At 42.9% G+C, this 22,774-nt stretch overlaps 1 protein-coding gene across 2 annotated transcripts in view; it reads left to right on the top strand.

The window, feature by feature from the left end:
- Positions 1-20,473, top strand: part of LOC128661222 (heat shock factor protein-like) — a 182,425-nt gene extending 161,952 nt beyond the window's left edge. Inside the window, exons 5-6 of one of the 2 annotated variants that reach the window (XM_053715498.1) lie at positions 18,062-18,186; positions 19,548-20,471. In XM_053715498.1, coding sequence (XP_053571473.1) covers positions 18,062-18,186; positions 19,548-19,806 — 384 coding nt within the window. In that variant the 3' untranslated portion in view covers positions 19,807-20,471. Of the gene's footprint in view, positions 1-18,061; positions 18,187-19,547 lie in introns of both variants that reach the window. The other variant, XM_053715499.1, reaches the window with a different exon arrangement.
- The last annotated feature ends 2,301 nt before the right edge of the window (positions 20,474-22,774 follow it).

The raw sequence follows: 22,774 nt of genomic DNA on the forward strand, positions 1-22,774 counted from the left end.
AAATATGTCAATGTATGGAAATGTAAATCTGTCAATATGTGAAAATGTATATATTGAAGTGAAAGTTTATATGGGAATAAAAATCAAATTGTCTGAAAACACATTATAAATGTTATCTATATAAAAAATACTCTATATAACAATTATTCCATATAAAAAATATTCTATATGAAAAAATATATATCTATATATAAATATAAAAATATAAACAAATGTATTCTATATAAAAGAACCTTATATAGACATTGGTATTGGTAGCTCAGAATATCTGGTTAAATATAAATAAGTACAGATAAATGGGGATACTGTGGTATCGGTTAACATTGTTAGAATATGACATACTATTATACAAAAAATATTATACAAAAAATATATATACCTTAAAATTATGCACAAAAATGTGCAAAGACTTACAATTCTTAATAACAAAGATTTTAAAATGTATTACATTAGAAATCAGATTTATCTATATACAACCTATAAATGTTAATAATATTACAACATGCTAAAACCATAATTCCCCTACTACCTGGCTTATGTGTTTCCACCATTTCCTCTCCTTCCCCGTTTGATTGCCAGAATCAAACAGGAGAGAGCTTCAGTGATTTTGATAGCACCTGCGTGGCCACTCAGGACTTGGTATGCAGGCCTGGTGGACATGTCATCTCTACCAGCATGGACTCTGCCACTGCGATGGGACCTTCTAATTCAAGGTCCATTCAAGCATCTAAATCTACTTTCTCTGCAACTGACTGCTTGGAGATTGAACGCTTGATTTTATCAAAGCGGGGTTTCTCTGAGTCGGTCATAGATACCTTGATTCAGGCTCAAAAGCCTGTCACCAGGAAAATCTATCATACGATGTGGCGTAAATATCTTTCTCTTGTTAAGTGTATCCAGTCCACGGATCATCCATTACTTATGGAATATATTCTCCTTCCCAACAGGAAGCTGCAAGAGTCCACCCACAGCAAAGCTGCTATATAGCTCCTCCCCTAACTGCCATATTCAGTCATTCTCTTGCAAGCCTCAACATAGATAGGAGGTCGTGAGAGTCTGTGGTGCTTTCTACTTAGTTTATTCTTCAATCAAAAGTTTGTTATTTTTAAATGGCACCGGAGTGTGCTGTTTATCTCAGGCAGTATTTGGAAGAAGAATCTGCCTACGTTTTTCTATGATCTTAGCAGACGTAACTAAGATCCATTTGCTGTTCTCACACATTCTGAGGAGTGAGGTTCTTCAGAGGGGGAATGGCGTGCAGGTTTTCCTGCAGATAAGGTATGTGCAGTAAAATATTTTTCTAGGAATGGAATTGACTAAGAAAATACTGCTGATACCGAAGTAATGTAAGTAAAGCCTTAAATGCAGCGATAGCGGCTGGTATCAGGCTTATTAATAGAGATACATACTCTTATAAAAATGTGTTTTAAAACGTTTGCTGGCATGTTTAATCGTTTTTTAACATATGTTTGGTGAAAAAACTTATTGGGGCCTAAGTTTTTTCCACATGGCTGGCTTAAATTTTGCATAGAAACAGTTAACTGAAGCTTCCCACTGTTGGCTGTGGCAGTTTGTTGTGTCTGTTTTTAAAAACGTCTGTCATTTTTTTGATCTGTTTTTTGCATTAAGGGGTTAATCATCCATTTGCAAGTGGGTGCAATGCTCTGTTACCTTATTACATGTACTGTAAAAATTTCGTTTGTTTTACTGCCTTTTTTTTCCACTGTTTTTCAAATTTTGACAAAATTTGTTTCTCTTAAAGGCACAGTAACGTTTTATATATTTGCTTGTTAACTTGATTTAAAGTGTTTTCCAAGCTTACTAGTCTCATTATTAGTCTGTTCTAACATGTCTAACATAGAGGAAGCTCTGTGTTCATTATGTTTTAAAGCCATGGTGGAACCCCAACTTAGAATGTGTACCAGATGTACTGATTTCATGTTAAACAATAAAGATCATTTTTTGTCTTTAAAAACATTATCACCAGAGGATTCTGTCGTGGGGGTAGTTATGCCGACTAACTCTCCCCACGTGTCCCTTTAGGGACTCACGCTCAAATGGCGCCAAGTACATCAAAGGCACCCATAGCGTTTCTTTTACCAGGGGATTCTGTCGAGGGGAAAGTTATGCCGACTAACTCTCCCCACGTGTCAGACCCTTCGACTCCCGCTTCAGGGACTCACGCTCAAATGGCGCCAAGTACATCAAGGGCGCCCATAGCGTTTATTTTACAAGACATGGCAAAGGTGGTGAATAATATTCTGGCAGCAGTATTAGTCAGACTACCTGAAATTAAAGGAAAGCAGTTAGCTCTGGGGGTAGATACAGAGCATACAGACGCTTTAAGAACCATGTATGATACTACCTCACAATATGCTTAGTCTGTGGGTGATTTTTTTTTTGACTCAGGGAAGATGATTTAACCTGATTCTGATATTTCTACATTTAAAATTTATGCTTGAGAACCTCCACTTGTTGCTCAGAGAGGCTTTGGCTGCTCTGAATGAATGTGTACAATCGCAGGGCCAGAGAAATTGTGTAGACTGGATAAATAATATGCAGTGCCGGTGTGTACTGATGTTTTTTCCAATACCTAAAGAGGTTTACTAAAATTTTTTTAATAAGGAATGGGATAGACCAGGTGTGCCGTTCTCTTCCCCTCCTATTTTTTAGAAGAATGTTTTCTAATAGTTACCACCACACGGGACTTCTGGCAGACAGTTCCTAAGGTGGAGAGAAGAGTTTCTACTCTAGCTAAGCGTACCACTACCTCTGATGAGGACAGTTGTGCTTTTTTAGATCCAATGGATAAAAAATGTTTATTCAACAGGGTTTTATCCTGCAGCCCCTTGCATACATTGCTTCTGTCACTGCTGCTGCGGCGTTCTGGGTTGAGTCTCTTGATGAGGCTTTACAGTTAAGCGACTCCATTGGATGAATATATTTGACAAGCTTATGCTAGCCAATTCCTTTGTTTTCTGATGCCTTGTTCATTTGACTAGACTAACGGCTAAGAATTCAGTTTTTTACTATACTGGCGCGCAGAGCGCTATGGCTTATATCATGGTCAGCTGTCGTGACTTTAATAAATAAGCTATTTAACTTCCCTATTCGGGCCTGGTTTGAAGGAGATTATTGCTTATATCACTGGAGGAAAAGGTCATGCCCTTCCTCAGGATAGGTCCAAATCAAGGGCAAAAAAAAAAAAAAAGTCTAATTTTCGTGCCTTTTAAAAATTTCAGGGCAGGTGTGGCATCCTCTTCCTCTAAGGCAAAACAAGAGGGAATTTTTGCTCAGTCCAAGGCGGTCTGGAGACAATCGGACCTGGAACAAAGATAAGCAGGCCAAGGAGCCTGCTGCTGCCTCTAAGGCAGCATGAAGGAACGGACCCCTATCCGGTAACGGATCCTATAGGGGGCAGACTTTCATTCTTCGCCCAGGCGTGGGCAAGAGATGCCCAGGATCCCTAGGCATTGGAATTTATATCCCAGAGATATCTTCTGGATTTCAAAGATTCCCCCCCAAAAAAAGGGGAGATTTCGCCTTTCACAATTATCTGCAAACCAGATAAAGAAGGAGGCATTCTTACATTGTGTACGAGATCCATCCAGTTCCAAGAGAGGAACAGGGACAGAGTTTTTACTCAAATCTGTTTGTGGTTCCCAAGGAGAGGGAACCTTCAGACCTATTTTGGATCTAAAGATCTTAAACAAATTCCTCAGAATTCCGTCATTTAAGATGGAAACTATTCGTACCATCTTAACTATGATCCAGGAGAGTCAAAAGAGGACTACAATGGATTTGAAGGATGCTTATCCTCACATTGTGATGCATAAAGATCACCATCGTTTTTCAGGTTTGCCTTTCTAGACAGGCATTACCAGTTTGTAGCTCTTTCCTTTGGGATATCTACAGCCCCAAGAATCTTTATGGAGGTTCTGGGGTCGCTTTGGCGGTCCTTAGACCGCGGGGCATAGAAGTGGCCCCTTATTTAGACGACATCCTGATACAGGCGTCAAACATCCAAATTGCCCAGTCTCATACGGACGTAGTACTGGCATTTCTGAGATCACATGGGTGGAAAGTGAACAAGGAAAGAGTTCTCTATCCCCAATCTCAAGGGTTTCCCTCCTAGGGACTCTGATAGATTCTGTAGAAATGAAAATTTACCTGACGGAGTCCAGGTTGTCAAAGTTTCTAAATTTCTGCCGTGTTTTTTCATCCCATCCGCGCCCTTCGGTGGCTCAGTACATGAATGAAATCGGCTTAATGGTAGCGGCAAGGGACATAGTACCGTTTGCACGTCTACATTTCAGACCGCTGCAACTATGCATGCTCAGTCAGAGGAACGGGGATTACACAGATTTGTCCCCCTGTTAAACCTGGACCAAGAGACCAGAGATTCTCTTCTCTGGTGACTATGTCGGGTCCATCTGTCCAAGGGTATGACCTTCCGCAGGTCAGATGGGACAATTGTTACAATAGATGCCAGCCTTTTAGGTTGGGATGCAGTCTGGAACTCCCTGAAGGCTCAGGGATAGTGGACTTAGGAGGAGACCCTCCTTCTAATAAATATTCTGGAACTGGGAGTGATATTCCATGCTCTTCAGACTTGGCCTCAGTTAGCAACTCTGAGGTACATCATACTCAGTCGGACAATATACACGACTGTGGCTTACATCAGCCATCAAGGGGGAACAGAAGTTCCCTAGCGATGTTAGAAGTCTTACAATAATTCACTGGACAGAGACTCACTCTTGTCTATCAGCTATCCATATCCCAGGTGTTGAGAACTGGGAGGTGGATTTTCTAAGTCGTCAGACTTTTCTTCCGGGGGAGTGGGATTTCCTCCGGAGGTCAAGACCAAGCAGGAGAGGGCTTTGGTGTTTTTGACAGCGCCTGCGTAGCCACGCAGGACCTGGTATGCAGATCTGGTGGACATGTCATCCTTTCCATCACGGTCTCTGCTTCTGAGACAGGTCCCTCTACCTCAGGGTCCTTTCAACCATCTAAATAGAATCAATCTGAGATGGACTGCCTGGAGACTGAACGCTTGATGTTATCAAAGCATGGCTTCTCCGAGTCAGTCATTGATACCTTAATACAGACATGAAAGCCTGTCTCTAGGAAAATTGAACATAGATATGGTGTAAATATCTGATTGTTATGAATCCAAGGGTTACTCATGGAGTAAAGTCTGGATTCCCAGGATATTATCTTTTCTCCAAGATGTTTTTGAGAAAAGGGTTGTCAGCTAATTCCTTAAAAGGGGACAGATTTTTACTGGTCAGGCTTTGGTTAGATCCAAGCCTGTGTTTAAAACTGTTGCTCCGCCATGGAGCTTAAACCTGATTCTTAAGGTTCTTCAAGAAGGTCCGTTTGAACCTTTTTTGTTCCATAGATATCAATCTTTATCTTGGAAAGTTCCTTTTGGGTAGCTAATTCCTCGACTCGTAGAGTCTCCAAGTTATCTGTGTTACAATGTGATTCTCCTTATCTGGTCCTTCGTACGGATAAGGTAGTCCTGCGTACCAACCTGGGTTTTTTCCTAAGGTGGTATCTAACAAGTACATCACTCAAGAGATAGTTGTTCCATGCTTGTATCCTAATCCTTCCTCAAAGAAGGAACGTCTATTACACAATATTGGACGTGGTTTGTGCTTTAAAGTTTTACTTACAAGCTACTACAGTTTTCATCAAACGTTCACCTTGTTTGTTGTCTATTGTGGACAGAGGAGAGGTCAAAAGACTTCAGCAGCCTCTCTGTCTTTTTGGTTAAAAAGCATAATTCATTTAGCTTATGAGACTGCTGGACAGCAGCCTCCTGAAGGGATTACAGCTCATTCTACTAGAGCTGTGGTTTTCACTTGGGCCTTTTTTAAATGTGGCTTCTGTTGAACAGATTTACAAGACTGAGTCTTGGTCTGCGCTTCATACTTTTCAAATTTAACAAATTTGATACCTTGCTTCTTCGGAGGCTATTTTTGGGAGAAAGGGTTTTTTACAGGCAGTGGTAACTTCCGTTTAAGTACCTGCCTTGTCCCTCCCATCATCCGTGTACTTTAGCTTTGGTATTGGTATTCCATAAGTAATGGATGATCCGTGGACTGGATACACTTAACAAGAGAAAACATAATTTATGCTTACCTGATAAATGTATTTCTCTTGTAGTGTATCCAGTCCACGGCCCGCCCTGTCACTTTAAGGCTGGTAATTTTTTCATTTGAACTACAGTCACCACTGCACCCTATGGTTTTTCCTTTCTCTGCATGTTTTCGGTCGAATGACTGAATATGGCAGTTAGGGGAGGAGCTATATAGCAGCTTTGCTGTGGGTGGACTCTTGCAGCTTCCTGTTGGGAAGGAGAATATATTCCATAAGTAATGGATGATCCGTGGACTGGATACACTACAAGAGAAATAAATTTATCAGGTAAGCATAAATTATGTTTTTCTCTTGTAAGATGTGTCGAGTCCACGGATTCATCCATACTTGTGGGATATTCTCCTTCCCTACAGGAAGTGGCAAAGAGAGCACCCACAGCAGAGCTGTCTATATAGCTCCTCCCTTAGTTCCACCCCCAGTCATTCTCTTTGCCTACTCTAAGTACTAGGAAGGGCAGAGTGAGTGTGGTGACAAACTTTTTAGTTTTTATTCGATACTTTTGCTTCTTCGGAGGCTATTTTTGGGAGAAAGGTTCTTCAAGCAGTGGTGCCTTCCATTTAAGGTCCCTGTCTTGTCCCTCCCTTCATCCGTGTCCTAAAGCTTTGGTATTGGTATCCCACAAGTATGGATGAATCCGTGGACTCGATACATCTTACAAGAGAAAACATGATTTATGCTTACCTGATAAATTTGTTTCTCTTGTGATGTATCGAGTCCACGGCCCGCCCTGTTTATTAAGACAGGCAGTATATTTTTATTTAAAAAACTTCAGTCACCACTGCACCCTATAGTTTTTCTTCCTAGCCTTTGGTAGAATGAATGGGGGTTGGAGCTAAGGGAGGAGCTATATAGGCAGCTCTGCTGTGGGTGCTCTCTTTGCCACTTCCTGTAGGGACGGAGAATATCCCACAAGTATGGATGAATCCGTGGACTCGATACATCGCAAAAGAAACAAATTTATCAGGTAAGCATAAATCATGTTTTTTGGTGCGAATACAAAGGCTACTCATGGAGTAAGATCAGGATTCCTAGGATTTTGTCCTTTCTTCAAGAAGGATTGGAAAAAGGATTGTCAGCTAGTTCCCTAAAGGGACCGATATCTGCTTTGTCTATCCTATTGCACAAGCGTCTGGCTGATGTCTCAGACGTTCAGGCTTTTTGTCAGGCTTTAGTTAGAATCAAGCCTGTGTTTAAACCTGTTGCTCCGCCATGGAGTCTAAATTTAGTTCTTAATGTTCTTCAGGGGGTTCCGTTTGAACTCATGCATTCCATAGCTATTAAGCTTCTATCTTAGAAAGTTCTGTTTCTAGTTGCTATCTCTTCAGCTCGAAGAGTTTCTGAACTATCTGCACTACAATGCTACTCGCCTTATCTTGTTTTCCATGCTGATAAGGTGGTTTTGCGTACCAAACCTGGGTTCCTCCCTAAGGTTGTTTCTAACAGGAATATCATTCAGGAAATTGTTGTTCCTCTGTGTCCTAATCCTTCTTCTAAGAAGGAACGTCTGTTGCACAACTTGGATGTGGTTCGTGCCTTTAAGTTTTATTTTCAGGCAACCAAAGATTTTCGCCAATCATCTTCTTTGTTGTTGTCTATGCTGGAAAGGGTAGAGGTCAAAAGGCTACGGCTACCTCTCTTTCCTTTTGGTTGAAAAGCATCATCCGTTTGGCTTATGAGACTGCTGGACAGCAGCCTCCTGAAAGAATTACAGCTCACTCCACTAGAGCGGTGGCTTCCACATGGGCTTTTAAAAATGATGCTTCTGTTGAACAGATTTGTAAGGCTGCGACTTGGTCTTCGCTTCATACTTTTTCCAAATTTTCCAAATTTGATACTTTTGATAGGTTTTGCAAGCAGTGGTGCCTTCCGTTTAGGTTCCTGTCTTGTCCCTCCCTTCAACTGTGTCCTAAAGCTTTGGTATTGGTATCCCACAAGTAAAGATGAATCCGTGGAATCGGTACATCGCAAAAGAAAACAAAATTTATGCTTGCCTGATAAATTTCTTTCTTTTGCGATGTACCGAGTCCACGGCCCGCCCTCTCTATTCAAGACAGATAGTATTTTTTATGTAAACTCCAGTCACCTCTGCACCTTATAGTTTCTCCTTTTCTTCCTTGGCCTTCGGTCGAATGACTGGGGGGTGGAGTTAAGGGGGGAGCTATATAGACAGCTCTGCTGTGGTAATCTCTTTGCTACTTCCTGTCAGGAAGGACAATATCCCACAAGTTAAGATGAATCCGTGGACTCGGTACATCGCAAAAGAAAGGAATTTATCAGGTAAGCATAAATTTTGTTTTTTATCTAATACTCAGTAGAGGACACATGATTTTTTACAAATCCTGGTCAGCGCTACAGGAAAAGGAGAACCTTGTAATGTGTTGGGCTGACAGAGGAGGTTCAATTGTAGTGCTTAACAGTACATCAAGGACACATTTTGTCATTTATCAGGGACTAGATGTTAATTCGGCCCCTGTTGTTCAGAGGTAATTGCTGTGGTTCAATGGCTTAGAAAAGGGACATGTAGACCTTATCACTCTAATGATTTTGTATGTTGAACATCCATTTTCCAGCACTAGACATGCATAAACCATTGCAGGAGATGGGAGGTAGCAGTTCTGTTGCATATGGGACTGACTCTACTAACTCAGTGGAACAGAGCTCTTGTCTTGGTGACAACTTACAGCGTTTAGTTGTGACTTTACATAGTTCCTTCACGTTAAACATCACATCAGCAGTACATGCACTTGACACTCTTGCTCCGCCCCAACTTCGCAAAGCCTAACGTCGTCAGCTCTGGGCAGTGATCCAGGTTTCCTGGACTACATGTTGGTTCAGGCGCCATGTTTTTTAACAGACAATCTCTCATTCGGAGATCTTGTTGTTTTCTTTCATGTAATTAGCAAGAGTCCATGAGCTAGTGACGTATGGGATATACATTCCTACCAGGAGGGGCAAAGTTTCCCAAACCTCAAAATGCCTATAAATACACCCCTCACCACACCCACAATTCAGTTTTACAAACTTTGCCTCCTATGGAGGTGGTGAAGTAAGTTTGTGCTAGATTCTACGTTGATATGCGCTCCGCAGCAAGTTGGAGCCCGGTTTTCCTCTCAGCGTGCAGTGAATGTCAGAGGGATGTGAGGAGAGTATTGCCTATTTGAATGCAGTGATCTCCTTCTACGGGGTCTATTTCATAGGTTCTCTGTTATCGGTCGTAGAGATTCATCTCTTACCTCCCTTTTCAGATCGACGATATACTCTTATTTATATACCATTACCTCTACTGATTCTCGTTTCAGTACTGGTTTGGCTTTCTACAAACATGTAGATGAGTGTCCTGGGGTAAGTAAATCTTATTTTTTGTGACACTCTAAGCTATGGTTGGGCACTTTGTTTATAAAGTTCTAAATATATGTATTCAAACATTTATTTGCCTTGACTCAGAATGTTCAACATTCCTTATTTTCAGACAGTCAGTTTCATATTTGGGATAATGCATTTGAATTATTCATTTTTTCTTACCTTCAAAAATTTGACTCTTTTTTCCCTGTGGGCTGTTAGGCTCGCGGGGGCTGAAAATGCTTCATTTTATTGCGTCATTCTTGGCGCTGACTTTTTTGGCGCAAAAAATCTTTTCCGTTTCCTGCGTCATACGTGTCGCCGGAAGTTGCGTCATTTTTTGACGTTATTTTGCGCCAAAAATGTCGGCGTTCCGGAAGTGGCGTCATTTTTGGCGCCAAATAATGTGGGCGTCTTATTTGGCGCTAAAAAAATATGGGCGTCGCTTTTGTCTCCACATTATTTAAGTCTAATTTTTCATTGCTTCTGGTTGCTAGAAGCTTGTTTATTGGCATTTTTTCCCATTCCTGAAACTGTCATTTAAGGAATTTGATCAATTTTGCTTTATATATTGTTTTTTCTCTTACATATTGCAAGATGTCTCACGTTGCATCTGAGTCAGAAGATACTTCAGGAAAATCGCTGTCTAGTGCTGGACCTACCAAAGCTAAGTCTATCTGCTGTAAACTTTTGGTAGCTATTCCTCCGGCTGTTGTTTGTATTTATTGTCATGACAAACTTGTTAATGCAGATAATATTTCCTTTAGTAAAGTACCATTGCCTGTTGCAGTTCCTTCAACATCTAAGGTGCAGAATGTTCCTGATAACATAAGAGATTTTGTTTCTGAATCCATCAAGAAGGCTATGTCTGTTATTTCTCCTTCTAGTAAACATAAAAAATCTTTTAAAACTTCTCTCCCTACAGATGATTTTTTAAATGAACATCATCATTCTGATTCTGATGATTCTTCTGGTTCAGAGGATTCTGTCTCAGAGATTGATGCTGATAAATCTTCATATTTATTTAAAATGGAATTTATTCGTTCTTTACTTAAAGAAGTACTAATTGCTTTAGAAATAGAGGATTCTGGTCCTCTTGATACTAATTCTAAACGTTTGGATAAGGTATTTAAATCTCCTGTGGTTATTCCAGAAGTTTTTCCTGTTCCTAATGCTATTTCTGAAGTAATTTCCAAGGAATGGGATAAATTGGGTAATTCATTTACTCCTTCTAAACGTTTTAAGCGATTATATCCTGTGCCGTCTGACAGATTAGAATTTTGGGACAAAATCCCTAGAGTTGATGGGGCTATTTCTACCCTTGCTAAACGTACTACTATTCCTACGTCAGATGGTACTTCATTTAAGGATCCTTTAGATAGGAAAATTGAATCCTTTCTAAGAAAGCTTATCTGTGTTCAGGTAATCTTCTTAGACCTGCTATATCATTGGCTGATGTTGCTGCAGCTTCAACTTTTTGGTTGGAAACTTTAGCGCAACAAGTAACAGATCATGATTCTCATAATATTATTCTTCTTCTTCAGCATGCTAATAATTTTATCTGTGATGCCATTTTTGATATTATTAGAGTTGATGTCAGGTTTATGTCTCTAGCTATTTTAGCTAGAAGAGCTTTATGGCTTAAGACTTGGAATGCTGATATGGCTTCTAAATCAACTCTACTTTCCATTTCTTTCCAGGGTAACAAATTATTTGGTTCTCAGTTGGATTCTATTATCTCAACTGTTACTGGTGGGAAAGGAACTTTTTTACCACAGGATAAAAAATCTAAGGGTAAAAACAGGGCTAATAATCGTTTTCGTTCCTTTCGTTTCAACAAAGAACAAAAGCCTGATCCTTCATCCTCAGGAGCAGTTTCAGTTTGGAAACCATCTCCAGTCTGGAATAAATCCAAGCCTGCTAGAAAGGCAAAGCCTGCTTCTAAGTCCACATGAAGGTGCGGCCCTCATTCCAGCTCAGCTGGTAGGGGGCAGGTTACGTTTTTTTCAAAGAAATTTGGTTCAATTCTGTTCACAATCTTTGGATTCAGAATATTGTTTCAGAAGGGTACAGAATTGGTTTCAAGATGAGACCTCCTGCAAAGAGATTTTTTTCTTTCCCGTGTCCCAGTAAATCCAGTGAAAGCTCAAGCATTTCTGAATTGTGTTTCAGATCTAGAGTTGGCTGGAGTAATTATGCCAGTTCCAGTTCCGGAACAGGGGATGGGGTTTTATTCAAATCTCTTCATTGTACCAAAGAAGGAGAATTCCTTCAGACCAGTTCTGGATCTAAAAATATTGAATCGTTATGTAAGGATACCTACGTTCAAAATGGTAACTGTAAGGACTATCTTGCCTTTTGTTCAGCAAGGGCATTATATGTCCACGATAGATTTACAGGATGCATATCTGCATATTCCGATTCATCCAGATCATTATCAGTTCCTGAGATTCTCTTTTCTGGACAAGCATTACCAGTTTGGGGCTCTGCCGTTTGGCCTAGCTACAGCTCCAAGAATTTTTACAAAGGTTCTCGGTGCCCTTCTGTCTGTAATCAGAGAACAGGGTATTGTGGTATTTCCTTATTTGGACGATATCTTGGTACTTGCTCAGTCTTTACATTTAGCAGAATCTCATACGAATCGACTTGTGTTGTTTCTTCAAGATCATGGTTGGAGGATCAATTTACCAAAAAGTTCATTGATTCCTCAGACAAGGGTGACCTTTCTGGGTTTCCAGATAGATTCAGTGTCCATGACTTTGTCTTTAATAGACAAGAGACGTCTAAAATTGATTTCAGCTTGTCGAAACCTTCAGTCACAATCATTCCCTTCGGTAGCCTTATGCATGGAAATTCTAGGTCTTATGACTGCTGCATCGGACGCGATCCCCTTTGCTCGTTTTCACATGCGACCTCTACAGCTCTGTATGCTGAATCAATGGTGCAAGGATTACACAAAGATATCTCAAATAATATCTTTAAAACCGATTGTACGACACTCTCTAACGTGGTGGACAGATCACCATCGTTTAATTCAGGGGGCTTCTTTTGTGCTTCCGACCTGGACTGTAATTTCAACAGATGCAAGTCTCACGGGTTGGGGAGCTGTGTGGGGATCTCTGATGGCACAAGGAGTTTGGGAATCTCAGGAGGTGAGATTACCGATCAATATTTTGGAACTTCTTGCAATTTTTAGAGCTCTTCAGTCTTGGCCTCTTCTGAAGAGAGAATCGTTCATTTGTTTTCAGACAGACAATGTCACAACCGTGGCATACATCAATCATCAAGGAGGGACTCACAGTCCTCTGGCTATAAAAGAAGTATCTCGAATTCTGGTTTGGGCGGAATCCAGCTCCTGTCTAATCTCTGCGGTTCATATCCCAGGTATAGACAATTGGGAAGCGGATTATCTCAGTCGCCAAACGTTGCATCCGGGCGAATGGTCTCTTCACCCAGAGGTATTTCTTCAGATTGTTCAAATGTGGGAACTTCCAGAAATAGATCTGATGGCGTCTCATCTAAACAAGAAACTTCCCAGGTATCTGTCCAGATCCCGGGATCCTCAGGCGGAGGCAGTGGATGCATTATCACTTCCTTGGAAGTATCATCCTGCCTATATCTTTCCGCCTCTAGTTCTTCTTCCAAGAGTAATCTCCAAGATTCTGAAGGAATGCTCGTTTGTTCTGCTGGTAGCTCCGGCATGGCCTCACAGGTTTTGGTATGCGGATCTGGTCCGGATGGCCTCTTGCCAACCGTGGACTCTTCCGTTAAGACCAGACCTTCTGTCGCAAGGTCCTTTTTTCCATCAGGATCTCAAATCCTTAAATTTAAAGGTATGGAGATTGAACGCTTGATTCTTGGTCAAAGAGGTTTCTCTGACTCTGTGATTAATACTATGTTACAGGCGCGTAAATCTGTATCTAGAGAGATATATTATAGAGTCTGGAAGACTTATATTTCTTGGTGTCTTTCTCATAATTTTTCTTGGTATTCTTTTAGAATACCGAGAATTTTACAGTTTCTTCAGGATGGTTTAGATAAGGGTTTGTCCGCAAGTTCCTTGAAAGGTCAAATCTCTGCTCTTTCTGTTCTTTTTCACAGAAAGATTGCTATTCTTCCTAATATTCATTGTTTTGTACAAGCTTTGGTTCGTATAAAACCTGTCATTAAGTCAATTTCTCCTCCTTGGAGTTTGAATTTGGTTCTGGGGGCTCTTCAAGCTCCTCCGTTTGAACCTATGCATTCATTGGACATTAAATTACTTTCTTGGAAAGTTTTGTTCCTTTTGGCAATCTCTTCTGCCAGAAGAGTTTCTGAATTATCTGCTCTTTCTTGTGAGTCTCCTTTTCTGATTTTTCATCAGGATAAGGCGGTGTTGCGAACTTCTTTTGATTTTTTACCTAAAGTTGTGAATTCCAACAACATTAGTAGAGAAATTGTGGTTCCTTCATTATGTCCTAATCCTAAGAATTCTAAGGAGAAATCGTTACATTCTTTGGATGTTGTTAGAGCTTTGAAATATTATGTTGAAGCTACTAAGTCTTTCCGTAAGACTTCTAGTCTATTTGTTATTTTTTCCGGTTCTAGAAAAGGCCAGAAAGCTTCTGCCATTTCTTTGGCATCTTGGTTGAAATCTTTAATTCATCTTGCCTATGTTGAGTCGGGTAAAACTCCGCCTCAAAGGATTACAGCTCATTCTACTAGGTCAGTTTCTACTTCCTGGGCGTTTAGGAATGAAGCTTCGATTGATCAGATTTGCAAAGCAGCAACTTGGTCCTCTTTGCATACTTTTACTAAATTCTACCATTTTGATGTATTTTCTTCTTCTGAAGCAGTTTTTGGTAGAAAAGTACTTCAGGCAGCGGTTTCAGTTTGAATCTTCTGCTTATGTTTTTCATTAAACTTTATTTTGGGTGTGGATTATTTTCAGCAGGAATTGGCTGTCTTTATTTTATCCCTCCCTCTCTAGTGACTCTTGTGTGGAAAGATCCACATCTTGGGTAATCATTATCCCATACGTCACTAGCTCATGGACTCTTGCTAATTACATGAAAGAAAACATAATTTATGTAAGAACTTACCTGATAAATTCATTTCTTTCATATTAGCAAGAGTCCATGAGGCCCGCCCTTTTTTTGTGGTGGTTATGATTTTTGTATAAAGCACAATTATTCCAATTCCTTATTTTGATGCTTTCGCTCCTTTCTTATCACCCCACTTCTTGGCTATTTGTTAAACTGAATTGTGGGTGTGGTGAGGGGTGTATTTATAGGCATTTTGAGGTTTGGGAAACTTTGCCCCTCCTGGTAGGAATGTATATCCCATACGTCACTAGCTCATGGACTCTTGCTAATATGAAAGAAATGAATTTATCAGGTAAGTTCTTACATAAATTATGTTTTTCCCACTTTTCATCGGATAGAAAGGGAATCTGGGAATGAGTTCCCTTGTTCCAACTACATGGGTAGTGTTCTTAGGGACCATAATATTTTCCCTATCTATATTTTTTCTGACAGAGGTCAGAAAACCTAAGATTCTCTCCTCTTGACTTTCTTTGAGTTTAAGGTTTGACCCTTAGTGTCTCAACAGATGGAGGTAATTGGTCTTATGGTTGTCTCCTTGGACGTATTCCCTTGCCCGGTTCCATTTGAGAGCGCTGCAGTTTTGCATGGTCAGACAATGGAAAGGGAATCATTTGGGTCGGTCTCAGAGGATAGATCTGCATCAGTCGACAAGAGAGACTCTACCATGGTGGTGTTTCTCAGGAGCATCGGTCTTAGGGCACATGTTTACAGAGACCTTCCTGGGTGATTGTGACCATCGACGCCAGTCTGCTGGGGAGCAGTTTGGAACTTGTTCTAGACTCAAGGACTATAGACTCGAGAGGAGTCTGTTCTCCCCATTATCATCTTGGAGTTGAGAGCGATTTATAATGCCTCAGTTGTCTTTTTAGACCAGTTTCTCAGGTCCAGCGGACATTATCTCCTCAGTGGCTTACATCTACAACCAGGGAGGAACTCGTAATTCCTTAAGCATGAAGGAGGGGGCTCGGATTGTTCAGTGGGCGGAAGCTCACAATTGCTTTTTATCTACCATCCACAGTACCTCTGGTCTAGTGGGTAGCTTTACGTGCTTGCAAGCAAGGGTTTGAGAGTTCGATCTTGTCTGCTACTGCTGTGTCTTCCGGACTGGGAAGCGGACTTCTTGAGCAGACAGACATTTCATTCAGGAGAGTGGGCTCTCCATCCGGAGGCATTTTCCAGATTAATCCTCTATTGGGTGATACCGGAGTTGGATCTGATGGTGTCTCGGCAGAACGCCAAATTTACAGGGTACAGTTTAAGGTCTAGAGATCTGCAGGCCGCCCTGATAGATGCTCTGGCGGTTCCTTTAGTTTTCAGGCTGGCATACCCGTTTCATCCGTTGGCTCTCCTTTCACAAGTCTCTGCTCGTATCAAACAGGAGAGGGCATCGGTAATTCTAATAGCCCCTGCGTGGCCTCGTAGATTCTGGTATGCAGACCTAGTGGAGATGTCACCTCTCCCATTTTGGAGGTTGTCTATGAGGAAAGACCTTTTAATTCAGGGTTCATTCTTCATACAAATCTCGTCCCTCTGAAGCTGACTGCTTGGAGATTAAAAGCTTAGTTTCCATCTAAGCGTGGTTTTTCTTAGTTGGCCATTGAGACCATGTTTCAGGCTCCCTAGCCTGTTACTTAACATTTTTTCCATAAGGTATAGTGTATATTCCTTTATCGGTGTGAATTCAAGGCTACTCTTGGAGTAGGGTTAGGATTCCTAAGATTTTGTCTTTTCTCCAGGAAGGTCTGGAGATGGAATTGTCTGTCAGTTCTCTGAAGGGTCAGAGTTCTGCATTTTCAATTTTGTTTCTCAAGCGGCTGGCGGATGTGCCAGATATTTTTGTCAGGTCCTGTTCAGGATCAGGCCTGTGTTTGTCTGTTGCTCCTCCTTGGAGCATTAACCTTGTTCTTAGTTTTGTATCAGTCTCCGCTTGAGTCTTTGTATTGCATAGATATTAAGTTGGTATCTTGGAAGGTTTTATTTCTGATCGTTATCTCTTCTGTTCTGAGAGTTTATGAACTCTCGGTTTTGCAGTATGATTTGCCTTATCTTATCTTTCATGCTAATAATGCGGTTCTTCCTACTTTGTTTGGTTTTCTACCTAAAGTGGTTTCTGTCAAAAATATTAATCAGGAAATTGTTGTTCCTGCTCTATGTTCTAATCATTCTTCTCTTAAGGATCGTTTGTTGCAGGGTGCGTTCAAAATTCTAATTACAGGCGACTAAGGTTTTTCGCCAGTCCTCTGCCCTGTTTGTTTTCTCAGGAAATTGTAAGGGTTAAAAAGCTACTGTTACTTCTTTCTCTCTGGTTGAGAAGTATAATTTGTTTTCTTCTTCTTGGGCATTCAAGAATGAAGCTTCTGTGGAACAGATTTGCAAGGCTGCAACTTGGTCTTCTTTGCATATTTTTCCAAATTTTATAAATTTCATATTTTGCCTCGGCTGAGGCTTCTTTTGGGAGAGAGGTTATTCAAGCAGTGGTGCCTTCTGGTTACTTCTGTCTATCTTGTCCCTCCCTAGTCATCTGTGTCCTCTAGCTTGGGTATTGGTTCCCAACAGTAAGTGATGATGTCGTGGACTCACCATATCATAGGAAAGAAAACAAAATGTATGCTTACATGATAAATTTATTTATATCCGGATATTTTTTTGAATAAACCTCATGCACTTCTACACCTTTATGTTACTCCTTTTTTTTCTCCATTTCCCTTCGGTCGAATGACTGGGGTTTGTGGGAAGGGGAGTGATACTTAAAGGGACACCTAAGTCCAAAAAAAACTTTCATTTTTCAAATAGGGCATGTAATTTTAAACAACTTTCCAATTTACTTTTATCAATAATTTTGCTTTGTTCTCTTGGTATTCTTAGTTGAAAGCAAACCTAGCAAGGCTCATATGATAATTTCTAAGCCCTTGAAGTCCTCCTCCTTTTTTATTTGCTTTTCACAGCAGGGGAGAGCAAGCTCATGTAGGTCATATAGATAGCATTGTGATCACGCCCGTGGCTAGTGGCAGACACTGCACTAATTGGCTAAAATGCAAGTCAATAGATAATAACTAAAAGTCATGTGATTAGGGGCGGTCAGAAGATGCTTAGATACAAGTTAGTCACAGAAGTAAAAAGTGTATTAATATAACAGTGTTGGTTTTGCAAAACTGGGGAATGGGTAATACAGGGATTATCTATCTTTTTAAACAGCAAAAATTCTGGTGTTGACTGTCCCTTTAACAGCTTGGCTGTGGTGCTCTTTGCCTCCTCCTGCTGGCCCAGAGTGATATTCTTAAAAGTGATGACGTTGTGGGCTCATCATATCCAGAAATAAATACATTTATCAGGTAAACATAAAATTTGTTTTTTCTTCAGTCGCAAATATTTTGTATGAAACGAAGTGTAAACAGTTTGTATATTGGACCGGAGCATCCGGTTTATAGGACAATGACTGAGGAAGAAAACTCATCTGTGTCGTTACTCCTCAGGTGACCTGCACCAAGAATGAGGAAGTAAAGGGTCGGCAGGACAATGTCGGCAAACTGCTCACAGACATCCACATTCTGAAGGGAAAACAGGAGAACATGGACTGCAGAATACTGGCTATGAAACAGTAAGTGTGCTGAGTGAGGCAGGTCGTACAGTCAAAGTCCTGAGCATGAGACAGGTGTCACCGCTGCATGGTACTGAATATGAGACAGGTGTCACTGCTGCATGGTACGGAGTGTGAGACGGGTGGCACCGCTGCATGGTACGGAGTGTGAGAAAGGTGGCACCGCTGCATGGTACGGAGTGTGAGACGGGTGGCACCGCTGCATGGTACGGAGTGTGAGACAGGTGGCACCGCTGCTTGGTACTGAGCGTGAGAAAGGTGGCACCGCTGCATGGTACTGAATATGAGACAGGTGTCACTGCTGCATGATACGGAGTGTGAGAAAGGTGGCACCGCTGCATGGTACGGAGTGTGAGAAAGGTGGCACCGCTGCATGGTACGGAGTGTGAGACAGGTGGCACCGCTGCATGGTACGGAGTGTGAGACGGGTGGCACCGCTGCATGGTACGGAGTGTGAGACAGGTGGCACCGCTGCTTGGTACTGAGCGTGAGAAAGGTGGCACCGCTGCATGGTACTGAATATGAGACAGGTGTCACTGCTGCATGGTACGGAGTGTGAGACGGGTGGCACCGCTGCATGGTACTGAGCGTGAGAAAGGTGGCACTGCTGCATGGTACTGAATATGAGACAGGTGTCACTGCTGCATGGTACGGAGTATGAGACGGGTGGTACCGCTGGATGGTACGGAGTGTGAGACGGGTGGCACCGCTGCATGGTACTGAGCGTGAGAAAGGTGTCACTGCTGCATGGTACAGAATATGAGACAGGTGTCACTGCTGCATTGTACTGAGTATGAGACGGGTGGTACCGCTGGATGGTACGGAGTGTGAGACGGGTGGCACCGCTGCATGGTACGGAGTGTGAGACGGGTGGCACCGCTGCATGGTACTGAGCGTGAGAAAGGTGGCACCGCTGCATGGTACTGAATATGAGACAGGTGTCACTGCTGCATGGTACGGAGTATGAGACGGGTGGTACCGCTGGATGGTACGGAGTGTGAGACGGGGGGCACTGCGGCATAGTACTGAGCTTGAGACTGGTGACACTGTGGCATGGTACTGAGCGTGAGACGGGTGGCACTGCTGCATGACACTGAGCGTGAGGCGGGTGGCACCGCTGCATGGCACTAAGCGTGAGACGGGTTGCACCGCTGCATGGTACTGAGCGTGAGACGGGTGGCACCGCTGCATGGTACTGAGGTTGGGACTTCCGGAGCTGCAGGGTATTAAGAGTGAAACCACTAGGGCTGCAGCCCAGATGTAACAAGTGCAATACGTGGAATGTATTTGTATTGGATACACTTTGTATTGAAATTAAAACCCCTGAAATTCATGTAGGTGACGTTGTCTTCTCTCCTTAGTGAGAACGAGGCTCTGTGGCGTGAGGTTGCCAGTCTAAGACAGAAGCACTCGCAGCAGCAGAAGGTGGTGAATAAGGTGAGCAGGAACTACACAAGGAGGTCACTGGCAGACAGCAGAATGTGTGAGGGGCAGCTATCTCTGCACCTGCTGACTGAGGGCCAGATTTGTCAGCAAGTTCACAAACCCCAAAATATAAAGAATGTATTTTGTGGGGTGTCCTTGTGCAGCAGGCCAGTATGGGGGGGCATTAGACCTTGAGAGAAAACCGTACGCAGGAGGGGACAGTAACCCCTGAAAGATCCAATTTGTAGACAGAGGGTCACCACAGCAAGACTAGATGTAGGTCAAGGGCGGCTGGTTTGTGTCCTTCTGGAGTCCTCACTCTTGTTTATGGAGCTTTTTCTGCTAATGTTACTTTCTCAGTCTTGTTTTCTGGAATTGACCTGGAAATAATTTAGCATTACAACGCTGGGATTGTCACAATAACCTAAATATGTCAGCCCCCTTTCAACACCAGAATAAAGATACTTATAGTTAGATTACAAGTGGTGCGCTAACATGAACATTGTGCACGCTCTAACTTGTGTACGTATTAAGAGTTGAAAGTAAACGCAAGGGCAAACTAAGTTTGTGCTCATCAGGTGAGTGCATCTGAAGACCTCCCACATTGCATTAAACTTAACATAAATACATTAAAATTAAGCAGGAGGAAGCCATCAGTGTGTGTGTGTGTAGTCACAGTACAGGAGGAAGCCATCAGTGTGTGTGTGTGTAGTCACAGTGCAGGAGGAAGCCATCCCTGTGTGTGTGTAGTCACAGTGCAGGAGGAAGCCATCCGTGTGTGTGTGTAGTCACAGTGCAGGAGGAAGACATCAGTGTGTGTGTGTAGTCACAGTACAGGAGGAAGCCATCAGTGTGTGTGTGTAGTCACAGTACAGGAGGGAGCCATCAGTGTGTGTGTGTAGTCACAGTACAGGAGGAAGCCATCAGTGTGTGTGTAGTCACAGTGCAGGAGGAAGCCATCAGTGTGTGTGTGTGTAGTTACAGTACAGGAGGAAGCCATCAGTGTGTGTGTGTAGTCACAGTGCAGGAGGAAGCCATCAGTGTGTGTGTGTGTGTAATCACAGTGCAGGAGGAAGCCATCAGTGTGTGTGTGTGTAGTCACAGTACAGGAGGAAGCCATCAGTGTGTGTGTGTAATCACAGTGCAGGAGGAAGCCATCAGTGTGTGTGTGTGTGTAGTCACAGTACAGGAGGAAGCCATCAGTGTGTGTGTAGTCACAGTGCAGGAGGAAGCCATCCGTGTGTGTGTGTAGTCACAGTACAGGAGGAAGCCATCAGTGTGTGTGTGTAGTCACAGTACAGGAGGAAGCCATCAGTGTGTGTGTAGTCACAGTGCAGGAGGAAGCCATCCCTGTGTGTGTGTAGTCACAGTGCAGGAGGAAGCCATCCCTGTGTGTGTGTAGTCACAGTGCAGGAGGAAGCCATCAGTGTGTGTGTAGTCACAGTGCAGGAGGAAGCCATCAGTGTGTGTGTGTAGTCACAGTGCAGGAGGAAGCCATCAGTGTGTGTGTGTAGTCACAGTACAGGAGGAAGCCATCAGTGTGTGTGTGTAGTCACAGTACAGGAGGAAGCCTTCAGTGTGTGTGTGTGTAGTCACAGTACAGGAGGAAGCCATCAGTGTGTGTGTGTGTAGTCACAGTGCAGGAGGAAGCCATCCGTGTGTGTGTGTAGTCACAGTACAGGAGGAAGCCATCAGTGTGTGTGTGTAGTCACAGTACAGGAGGAAGCCATCAGTGTGTGTGTGTAGTCACAGTACAGGAGGAAGCCATCAGTGTGTGTGTGTAGTCACAGTGCAGGAGGAAGCCATCAGTGTGTGTGTGTAGTCACAGTGCAGGAGGAAGCCATCAGTGTGTGTGTGTAGTCACAGTACAGGAAGAAGCCATCAGTGTGTGTGTGTAGTCACAGTACAGGAGGAAGCCATCAGTGTGTGTGTGTAGTCACAGTACAGGAGGAAGCCATCAGTGTGTGTGTAGTCACAGTACAGGAGGAAGCCATCAGTGTGTGTGTGTAGTCACAGTACAGGAGGAAGCCATCAGTGTGTGTGTGTAGTCACAGTACAGGAGGAAGCCATCAGTGTGTGTGTGTAGTCACAGTACAGGAGGAAGGCCATCAGTGTGTGTGTGTGTAGTCACAGTGCAGGAGGAAGCCATCCGTGTGTGTGTGTGTGTAGTCACAGTGCAGGAGGAAGCCATCAGTGTGTGTGTGTAGTCACAGTGCAGGAGGAAGCCATCAGTGTGTGTGTGTGTAGTCACAGTACAGGAGGGAAGCCATCAGTGTGTGTGTGTGTGTAGTCACAGTACAGGAGGAAGCCATCAGTGTGTGTGTGTAGTCACAGTACAGGAGGAAGCCATCAGTGTGTGTGTGTAGTCACAGTACAGGAGGAAGCCATCAGTGTGTGTGTGTAGTCACAGTGCAGGAGGAAGCCATCAGTGTGTGTGTGTAGTCACAGTGCAGGAGGAAGCCATCAGTGTGTGTGGTGTGTAGTCACAGTAGCAGGAGGAAGCCATCAGTGTGTGTGTGTAGTCACAGTACAGGAGGAAGCCATCAGTGTGTGTGGTAGTCACAGTACAGGAGGAAGCCATCAGTGTGTGTGTGTAGTCACAGTGCAGGAGGAAGCCATCAGTGTGTGTGTGTAGTCACAGTGCAGGAGGAAGCCATCAGTGTGTGTGTGTAGTCACAGTGCAGGAGGAAGCCATCAGTGTGTGTGTGTAGTCACAGTGCAGGAGGAAGCCATCAGTGTGTGTGTGTAGTCACAGTGCAGGAGGAAGCCATCAGTGTGTGGTGTGTAGTCACAGTGCAGGAGGAAGCCATCAGTGTGTGTGTGTGTAGTCACAGTTCAGGAGGAAGCCATCAGTGTGTGTGTGTAGTCACAGTACAGGAGGAAGCCATCAGTGTGTGTGTGTAGTCACAGTACAGGAGGAAGCCATCAGTGTGTGTGTGTAGTCACAGTACAGGAGGAAGCCATCAGTGTGTGTGTGTAGTCACAGTACAGGAGGAAGCCATCAGTGTGTGTGTGTAGTCACAGTACAGGAGGAAGCCATCAGTGTGTGTGTGTAGTCACAGTACAGGAGGAAGCCATCAGTGTGTGTGTGTAGTCACAGTACAGGAGGAAGCCATCAGTGTGTGTGTGTAGTCACAGTACAGGAGGAAGCCATCAGTGTGCT

This window comes from Bombina bombina, chromosome 5, assembly GCF_027579735.1.
Source record: "Bombina bombina isolate aBomBom1 chromosome 5, aBomBom1.pri, whole genome shotgun sequence".
NCBI lineage: Eukaryota > Metazoa > Chordata > Amphibia > Anura > Bombinatoridae > Bombina > Bombina bombina.